The sequence below is a fragment of the Belonocnema kinseyi genome, chromosome 10, assembly GCF_010883055.1.
Source record: "Belonocnema kinseyi isolate 2016_QV_RU_SX_M_011 chromosome 10, B_treatae_v1, whole genome shotgun sequence".
Classification (NCBI taxonomy): Eukaryota; Metazoa; Arthropoda; class Insecta; order Hymenoptera; family Cynipidae; genus Belonocnema; species Belonocnema kinseyi.
The window spans coordinates 109,904,415-109,915,270 of NC_046666.1; the positions used below are offsets into that span (position 1 = coordinate 109,904,415).

At 33.6% G+C, this 10,856-nt stretch overlaps 1 protein-coding gene across 2 annotated transcripts in view; it reads right to left on the reverse strand.

The window, feature by feature from the left end:
* Positions 1–4,647: 4,647 nt before the first annotated feature.
* The window catches only part of LOC117182135 (protein FAM117B-like), a 126,868-nt gene continuing 120,659 nt past the window's right edge, over positions 4,648–10,856 (reverse strand). Inside the window, exon 5 of one of the 2 annotated variants that reach the window (XM_033375178.1) lies at positions 4,648–6,793. In XM_033375178.1, coding sequence (XP_033231069.1) covers positions 6,616–6,793 — 178 coding nt within the window. In that variant the 3' untranslated portion in view covers positions 4,648–6,615. The remainder of the gene's footprint in view (positions 6,794–10,856) is intronic. The other variant, XM_033375179.1, reaches the window with a different exon arrangement.

Genomic DNA, 10,856 nt, shown 5'->3' on the forward strand with positions numbered 1-10,856 from the left:
TAATCAAGTCGTGGTCACATAGAAAAGGGATAGCATGTTATTTGTAGGAGACAACCTTATTAATATCATCTACTATCATTAAGTCAAGAAGAGTACTGGAACCATCAGTATGGAGAGTAGAATCATGAGGTACAATCAAGATATATTATATGGTAGGAACATTTACTGAAAAAATGCTTGAATTCTATCAAATGTGCCAAGAGAGAGAGTGGGCTTTCACATGACAAATGTTTAAGGTATCCATGGATATATTAAGAGAAACCTTTTATAGAAAAACAATTCAAAAATAGGCAGTTCATGCAGCATGCAGAAAAGTCGACTGAAACAGAGAACCTTTATCAACACACCCCAAACTAAGAGATTACAATTCAAATTATAACTCAGTAATGAATACAAGTAATAAAGATACTAAAGGGATAACAAACCGTGTCTGAATCAATTAAGCCAAATAAAATACAATAGTTCTCAAAAAGAACAAGATAAAGATTTAAAGCTATTACGAGTTTAGATATGAGATCAAGTTTGCTATCTGAAGATACATATTTACAAGGTAAAAATCTTAAAAATATTGAACATATATTTACAGACGAACTTCAAATAGCCAAACAGTAATGATAACACACCATTGTGTGCGTAACCATTCCGCAGATAGCGTAATTGCTATTGAAATCGTTCTATGTGTTAAAGCAGTGACAGTTCTTTCCTAGGCGTGCCATCATCCTTTCGACAAAAGATCTTCCCTCCTGCAATCCCGCCGGATGGTCCGGTGGCTTTTGATTGTTTGCGGAAAAGCTGGCAACCTATTAGGAGTTAGAGTAAGCGGATTTAAGAAAATAACTTATGATTGAAATTGATATTTTGCCTCGCCGCCGCCGAGTAACAACGAAAGCAGCACGCCGCCTGCCGCCGTTCCAAATTGCTCACATCGCTGCCGCCGGTCAAAAGTCTGTCGGCACAACCCTCTAATATATATATATATATATAGGAGAAAAAATAAAATAAACGCAAATTAAACATAACTCAACGACAAAACCTTACGCACATACGACTCCAAGTGACACACTTTTTTATGTATTTGTTACAGCAATCGAGAAACCTCGGAGAATGACTGGCAGCAAAAAATCAATGAAATCACCACAAGCTTGAAGAAAAACCTCAATGAAAACCTATAAAATCAGGGCTAGGACTTTATGATGAGTATTCGTATACTTACTCGCGTATTCGGGGACCCGGGTACCTGAGATCACGGGTATTACTCTGGTACGCGTGTACACGATCAATCAACATCAAGTTTCAAATGCAAAGAAAACAAAAAAATAAACGTGAAATAGTGTTCCAACCCTTATTTGAGAATCAAACGAAATAAACGAAATCTCAGAACGCCCCGAGCAAGTGATGGCTTAGTGATGACGTTGAGTTTTGATAGAAAAATATTTCGCCGCAAATATGACACTTTATGGCAAAAGAATCCCATAAACAATTTTGCCGTTGACGCAACATGCTGACGAATTGCATGAAGGACTATTTGACATGTGTGATCATGTTGCCCTTTGTTTCACGGTTTTCCTGATACCTGAAACTTACCCAGGTATCCGGGTACCCGATATTTAGGTTACTACCCGGCTACCCGAGTAATACTCGTGCAATCGAGTACTCGCTAGAGTACCCGGAGAACCAGGTATTGGCAAAGTCAGACCCCAACTTTAAATGCTAATATTGTAACAGATTCATACCAGTGCATAAAAATCTACATTATACAAGACTCTTTTTGTAACGACAGACCCTTCACACATAGGCAAAGGTACACAAGTCCAAACGTGGACGGACAAACTTATACTCAGGGGGATTGTGAACAGATAAATAGAAAAATTAAAAACCTACTTAACATAAGCGCAATTAATACGAACCTGAAAATGAGAACAAGAGACGATGCGTTAGAATTAGACTTAAGCTTATTTTAGACTATCAAAGAGTGACAGAACTAGACAGGGAACTGGACCAAGTCTCAGGTAAATATCCAAACCCCCGTGGGGGAGAGGGTTTAACAGAATCGTTACCATTTATTGGAACTCAGCAAGGCCCTGCACAAAAGGGTTGCCGGATTGTGCCCGAGATTAGACGGAACACTCCGGGGGGTCCCGAGGTCCCGCGCGATCGCATCTCCCATTCATCTTCTTCTCCATGTTACCGGCCACGTGCCGGAAGATCACCACTAATGTAAGTAGTAATAAACATGATATGTTTATATCTAACGACTTTTATTTATGTACAACCATTTTCTCCCGGTTGTCTACTCCCGCTTTCCCTCTTCGGTAGGCCCCCCGCCATAATTTCAAGTTAACTGTCGGGAAATATTAAACAGGATTTTGGAAATAAACTAAAATAATATTTAGATTTGAATTACGAATTCCACCGGGTGACAGTTTTATAATTTTCAAAACAGCACTTCTTGTCCGTATCAACCTTTTTTTCAATAAATTTTCTCCTGGTAGAGCAAAAATTTTTTTTAGGGAAGTGTTTTAACATCTAATAACTAGGAATATTTTGTGTCGTCAATATTTACTATTCCCACATACATGCCAGGAAAAATGGTTTGAAATTCACGGAAGTGCCATATAATTTTCACGCTTGCGCAGTATCGTCTGCTCAAATGAAAATGTCTCATTCGGTGGTACATAACTAAATTAAAAAAATCAACCATGAGAGGGCCAGGACAAACGCAATATTTGAAAATTAACAAATATAAAAAATGCTGTCTACATAATTAAATCATCAAGGTACATACAAAATTCCCACTTCAAAATAAGAAATCCCTTATATTTTCCGCACCAATGAAATTCCTGTACAATTCCCGCTTTTTAAGCTTTTCCCTCACGCTGGAACCCTGTAATTGGAGGCCCCCAGTTTTAAGCCGACTGGCACCACAGTCCGACAAAGTCGGCAAAGAGCATGGAGCCCCATACTAATATCGAAAGTACAAACTCCAGACATACTATTTTTGCTTCCACGAGAACGGAGGGCCACCCTACTACGATTTATAGACATTTACCATTTTTGTTCATAAATTTAATAGGTCATATGAAACTTGAAGCCTAAGTTGTATAAATATAGCAATAAACCAGGATGCAGTCATGGAAATATACGAGTTTGGGAATTCATACAGCCTGTGATATTTACCCATGTGATCCCGGGGACGGCTTTGATTGATTAGTAAACGTGTTACTATGATTCATGCGTTCATTCTACAAGTTATGGTGAACTTGCGGCAATCCGAATCGGAATTTTCGGAATTTCTCGTCTGCATGTGATTTTAAAGTTATCACATTAATTTACGATTGTATTTTTATGGTTACGGATTATTGTGGTACTTTCCAATCACTTTTTATACAATGTTCGATATGCTTCCGCTGCCATGACGATCGTTCGATCATCGGAATAGTAAAGATCAGTTTCGGCTAAGGAGGACAATTTTTACTATTTTTTATCTACAATTATCCTTTTTCTAAGTATGTCCGAGAAGGGAAAAATTGGTAGTTTTACTTTTTGGCAAGTGGGATCCTTGAACGGGATTATATAGTGATAAAAGCCACATGTTCCAAACATGATACTCCGCCACGCTACAAATGTTCTCTTGAGTATTCACTTTCATAGAATTTTTGTGAGACTTGATTAACGACTCCACTGATATCTCTTTACTTTCATATTGCTCTAATTTTTTATTGTAAATTAGATTCAGGCCTCTAAGAATCATTAACATAGCAAGATTATGGATAGTAGTTAAAAATAAAAGTAATAATATTGGCATTCCTGCCACCTGTTGAATCAATAATTTAATAGAAATCTTGAAATTTGGAAGCAAGAATTAAAGTTGAGCAATTCAGGAGAAAAATTTCCTTACGTCAGAAAACAACTTGATTGCAATCGTATGGCCCTCTGGTTGTACAATGAACCGCCTGCTGCAGCTCTCAGTAATTTCACAATGATACCAATTATCTTTTTTTTATTATTTTTTTTTTTACTATAAATCGTGGATAAATAAGTTTATGCTTCTTTTTTCAAATTATAATCTTTGCATCCATTACAAACTTATAAATAATTTGTTTCCAAGAGAGAATAGGAAATATAAAAAATTTCGATTTTTAAACCTATATTTTTCCCTTATTTAGGATCAAAAATAGTTATTTAGTATTCATTTTGATGTTGAGCAAAACTCGTTACATGTAATAAATAAAAAAATTTGACTATTAAATACTTAAGGCAGTTATATCACGACATCTCCGTTTAGAAAGAGAAAAATCAATTGCACAGCTGTCCTTGTTCTTTTTTCTAGCGTTCTTCCTAAAATTGATTGTATAGCTGCAAAATTAGATAACTTTTACAAACTCGGCATTTATAAAATATAGGCAGTGTATAGATATCCGGTGCCGGACGCTAGGTTGGTATCCGATAGATTGCTCTGATTAGTTACACTGCAGTGAGCGGATTCTGCCGGACAGCAGCATCGAGTATGGCATTCGATTTAATACATTTCTTATTTTCTTGTGGCGTGCATGTTATACTGTTTTAATTTTATATTATAATTATATTTTATATTTTAATGTTATATTGTTTTAATTTGAAGTACTTTTTTCAAAACTACTTTAATATTTCTATTCCCTGAATGAAATAAAAATGCATACTTAAAATGTCATTAAACGTGATTAGGAAATTTTTTTCGGAATCATCTTCAGAAATTGATTTTGGCTTTAAAGCATCAAACAATAAGTTTCAAACACATTCGAAAATCAATTTTGTGACAAGTATTGTATTTCGATATCAGTTGAAGATTTAATTGTTCATTGTACATATAAAAGCGCTTAGTTGTTTTTTGCTAGTTTCATTTGTTGTAATTAACAATTATAATTTCATATTTATTGTTTATCCTTGACGTTTTACAGAAATCAAACTTATCAATAAATAATTTATATACTTCTAAAATAATAACTCGCAATAACTCCCACAAAACAGAACTATATAAAAATCTTCTTAGTAATAAGAGAATGATAAGGTAAATGTACAAAGAAAAGTAAAATAGAAAATATCAAATAACCCTTTTTGAATAAATAATTACATATTTCAAGTATGTAAAAAAAGTAACACTTACATTTTTCTGTCAAAATTATATACTTCACTTTGGGCTTATGTCTCGTTCACGCGTCAAGAAAATAAAAAATATAATTATACTAAGTCGGATGTCGTACAAAGTGAAGTATATAATTTTTAAGAAGAATGTAAGTGTAACTTTTTTACATACTTGAAATATGTAATTATTGATTAAAAATGAGTTATTTGATATTTCCTATTTTATTTTTCCTTGTACATTTACCCCTTATAATTCTTTTATTACCAAGAAAATTTTTATATAGTTCTATTTGTGGGAGTTACTGATAGTTATTATTTTGGAAGTGTATAAATTATAGGAAGTTTAACTTGTGTAAAACAATATATATTGTAGAGAATATTTTTAGAAACACAATAAGCCGCGTCAATGATAAAGAATAAATATAAAATTATAATTGTAATCTACAACAAATTAAAATGGCAAACAACAACTAAGCTCTTTTTTATGTACACTGAACAATTAAATTTTTTACTAATATGGAAATACAATACCTACGACAAAAAGGATTTCCAAAATTGTTTGAAACTCATTGTATGATATTTTGAAGCCAAAATTAATTTCTGAAGACGATTTGGAAAAAAATGTTCTTCTAAATCACGTTTAATGACATTTCAAGTTCAATAATTAAATTTTGGAGCTGCTTTAAACATAATTCACTAAATATTCTTCAGAGAATAAATGTATCTTTAAATCGTGTTTGAATGTAATTTTCATTTTATTCAGCGAAAAGTAATATTAAAGTAGTTTTGAAAAGAGCACTTTAAATTAAAACATTATAACATTAAAATATAATATATAATATAAATATAGTATAAAATTAAAACAATATAACATGCACGTCACAAGAAAATAAGAAATGTAACCAGTCGAATGCCGTACTCGATGCTGTTGTTCAGCAGACCGCGCCCACTGTCGTGCAACCAATCAGAGCAATCTACCGGATACCAACCTAGCGTCCGGCGCCGGACATCTATACATTGCATAAAATATAAGTAGACAAGTAGTAGTTTAATTTACTCACTAGTAATTATTCTAATACAATGTTTAGTGCAATGAACGTTTTAAAATAAAAGTTTCAAAGATTAATTAATTTAGATTAACAATATTGTACAAATATAATTATTACCTTCAATGAATTCAGTTAAACATTAACAAAAATTGTGTTTTGATATTCAAATATGATTTCGTGATATAACTTTCATAAGCGTGTAAATTCCAACATTTCTTCCAGTTTCATGTTCTTACAGTCCGGAGGTGAAGTATGACGTACCTTTTGAGTTAAGCTACCATATTAGAACAAAAACTTACTTCGCTCAACTATCAGGTGATTTAGCGATACACTACATAATTTTTTTATATACATATATGTGTATATGTACATATACGTTTATGTTTATAAGTGTACAAATAAAATTTAAGCATGTCATAGTATAAAGCAAAAATACAACTAAGAACTATGAATTTGGAGGCGGCGTGGTTGGTGTTGTCAGTGAAGTGGGTGATCCGCTTGATATCACTGTTGTACTAGCGGGCTGCTGTAGTGGCAGAAATGCTGATCCCAAACTTGGTTTTAACTGGAATGCTACACATGGCTTCGGATAATAATCCAATTTGCTAAAGTCCATCGGTCGCCTAAACATGAACAAATGTATATTTAAAAAGGCGAAAATGACTATTAATCAATTTATATAGTAAACCAAGAACTGAACTTTAGAGAACGGCATCAAGGCCTATGGCTTATTGTCTTTGTTTATTAAAATCAGAAAAGAATCTTTAAAACATAAATTTAAAGGAAATAAAATTGTGTAAAAGAAATGCACGAAAAGCCTCAAGGAGAAGTATGTTTCCAAAAATCTGTTTAAAAAAAAAATGAAAGAAGTCTTTTTGTGCATGTTTCGAGGCTAGTTTATGCCTCAGCGTCAGGATAATTTTTATATGAAACAATTGTATAATCTTTATAAAAACTAAAAACTTACAATATCGTTACAGTTTATAGAAATATAGATATTAGGAGATTTAATATTTCAAAATTCGATAACTTGAAAATTATAAGTATTTACACATTCGATGTGATGAAGAATTTCGGATTCAATTTAAAACAATATAATTATCTTTAATATTTGAGAAGTTTTTGTGAAAAAATGGGTAATTTATTATTTTCCGTAAAAGGGGTAATATAATAGGAATTTGCCAAGGATAGAATGATTTACAGGGAGCTGACTAGATAAGGTATGAACTTGGCTACAAATCGTCCAAGAAAGGGCAATAACTGCAAACTTAAGTACTTAAATTAACAAAACCAAATTCACAAATCTAGACATATACACTCTAAGCAGTGTGAAGTTGGTCTTGTAAATTCAAAAATTGCTGCTTGTAGTGCTTTTCCTTTTTCAGACGATTCGTAACCAAGTTTATAACTTACCTAGTCTGCTCTCTAATGATTTACCTTTTATTATGATACAATGCAAAGTTCTCTCATAAAAGAGAATAATAATTTTAAACGAATTAATAAGTTTCGTGGGAATACTGAGAACATTTGCTTTTTACGATCCTAGTCCTGAGGTTGATCTATAATCTAAGATTGACGAAATCAATATTAAAACAGACTCGACAAATACAGCATTCTCTTTGAGTTCTTGACGAAATAGCTTTTACCACCCAAAATCGTGTGTCTCAAGGAGTCGTTCCCTTCTCTGGTTTTAATAAGTTTTAATGTATCACGTGACTTTGAACGATGCATTTGACGGTGATGAACCACATCATCAAATTTATAACAGAATATTGATTTCGCATTTTTTCATTTTAGTTTCGGTTTTCTAAAATTAATAAATTGAATAAAGTCAAGTCTACGTGATAAGATGATTTTGTATTGAATACTTTTTTCCATAACACAGCCATACAAAAAAAAAAGTGTGCGGATCTGATAACAAGATACACGTATTCCTATGGACTTTGGGGCACTGAATTCAAATTCGGTATAAAAAATCACCCATCACGTCATGGTTGAGCCATAACCTCAAAAAATGACGAAAAATCATGCACTGAGGCAAATAAATTTCAAAATAATGCCAGTGATTCAAATTTTCACTTCAAAAACATGTCGACAAATGTGAAGGATTTGACCCTTACCTGATATCAACTTATTTAACATAACTTTACCCAACAGAACCTGACCTCACCTAACCTGAATTAACAGAAATTTATTGAACTACACGTAAAGCTCTGGAAGCATATTTTTCCAGTAGCAAATGTGTGCTACATCGAATGGGTCAACTCGAGTCTAACCTAGAAATAAATCTAACCTAGCCTAACCTCACGAAACACAATTAAACTGATTGTGTTGTCCCGTTGTGTTTGCGGTACCGTTTGAATCAGCTTGGGCTTAACTTGCAAAGAGGTCAAACCTATCCTAACCTAACTTAACTTCACGTAACACAATTAAACTCATTGCGTTGTCCCGTTGTGATAGCGGTACCGTTCCATTCAGCTTCGACTTAACCTACATAGAGGTTTAACCTATCCTAACCTAACAAAACCTGACCTAACCTAACCTAGCCGAATGAAATTCAACCACAAGTGTAGCTATGTAAGCGTACGGTTCTTAGTCTTAAATGTGTGCTATATTTAATAGGCTAACTCGATCTTAACCTACAAATGAATCTAACTTAACAGAACCTAACGAAATTTTGCTTAACGCAACACAAGTTAACTTAAGTGTTCCCGTCGTAGCACAATAAAATTCATTTCATTGTACTACATGTGGTTAAAAATTTAGATGCACATTACTCATTTAAAGAAACTTAGAACTGCAAGTAGAATTGACCCCATTTCAATTAACCTGACAATGTTTGTATCAATTAAAATGTAGAACTGTAACTTGAACATGCAAATGAATAAGAGTTTTATTCAAAATTTTTTCTCTCTGCTTTTCTTAGACTTAAGGGATATATTTATACTATCTTTCGTGTTTACATTTTATCTTGCTTTTCATCGTAATTAAATTGATTTATAGACCTACTTCAGTCTATTTTCTGCCTGCTATAACGTGTCCTTTCTTCTTCGAAGGAACGATGCTAAGGGTTACGCTTACGTTTAAGACCTACATTCGTTTCCCTTTTCAACATCCAGCAAAAATCAGCCATCATGACCTCGTCCCATCTAACCTGATATCGTTGTTCCATCACTTTTATGTCTTGATGAAAACGTTCCCCTTGTTCTTCGTTGAAATCACCAACATTTTCTGGAAACTTATCCAGATGGGAACCTAGAAAGTGAAGTTTTAAATTCATCAAGCAGCCTAACTTTTTGTAGTTTCTTATCGTCCATTTCAATTTTCGTCATGTGGCTTACGAAATTAGTATTTCTTGTCAATATTCGAATCTGTGGTCCATCAAAGACTCCTTCTTTCAATTTAGCGTCTAAAACATTAGGGAATTTAAGGGATATATACTTATAGCATTGTCCATCTTTGTCTAACGCCTTGACAAATTGCTTCATGAGCCCAAGCTTTATGTGGAGGGGTGGTAGTAAAATTGTTTCTGGATCAACGAGGCTTTGGTTGATGATATTATGAGAACCAGGTTTGAATGAATCTCTTAAAGGCCAATGTTTTTGGCTGTAATGATTGGCTCGATCTCTGCTATTCCACAGGCATATAAAGCATGGCTCTCTCGTGAAACCCGATTGTTGGCCTAATATCATTCTTATGATTTTGAGACCACCACATATTTGCCATTTGTGAATCGTGTAATTAACTTTTTCAAGAAGCATTTTAACATTGTTATATTCTTCTTTGATGACCGTTGAGTGAGCTATAGGGATAGGAGTGTAAGTAATCGTGTTATGCAGTAAAACAGCCTTAATGCTGCGTTTTGACGAATCAATGAAAAGTCGCCATTCTTCGTCACAGTACACATTTTTCTTCAAGTGGTTCATTAGTCCGTTAACGTTAGAGCAGTACACTGAAGACGTCTCTTCGTCTTTAACGAAAAACTTTCTGAATTCTTTGTCCCTGTCGCGATAGAATGAAACTTTCGTCTTTGGCTCTAGAAGATTTCTTCTTTTTAGAAATGAAGCGGCAAATTCAGCGCCGTCTTTCGGTAATCCAAGATCTCTAATAAAATCATTCAGTTTTAGTTGCAACACTAATATGGGAACCTTCAATTTCATTTTATGCACGCCATATTCGTCATCTTTTTCAGTCATTTTCATCGGAATCATCAGAACTATTTTCTGTTCGATCACTGGTTTCACTACCGTCTACATGATGTTGACTTTCAACTTCCATTCTATCATCTTCTAAAGCACTTAAATCAGTCTGGCGTGCATTTTTATTGATTTCAATTGCTCTTGTGACTGAAGTAGGCCTATAAATCAATTTAATTACGATAAAAAGCAAAATAAAATGTAAACGCGAAAGATAGTATAAATATATCCCTTAATATTTTATTGTGTTACGACGGGAACACTTAAGTTAAGTTGTGTTGCGTTAAGCAAAATTTAGTTAGGTTCTGTTAAGTTAGATTCATTTGTAGGTTAAGATCGAGTTGACCTATTAAATATAGCACACATTTAAGACTGAGAACCGTACGCTTACTGGGAAAATATGCTTCCAGAGCTTTACGTGTAGTTCAATAAATTTCTGTTAATTCAGGTTAGGTGAGGTCAGGATCTGTTGGGTAAAGTTATGTTAAAT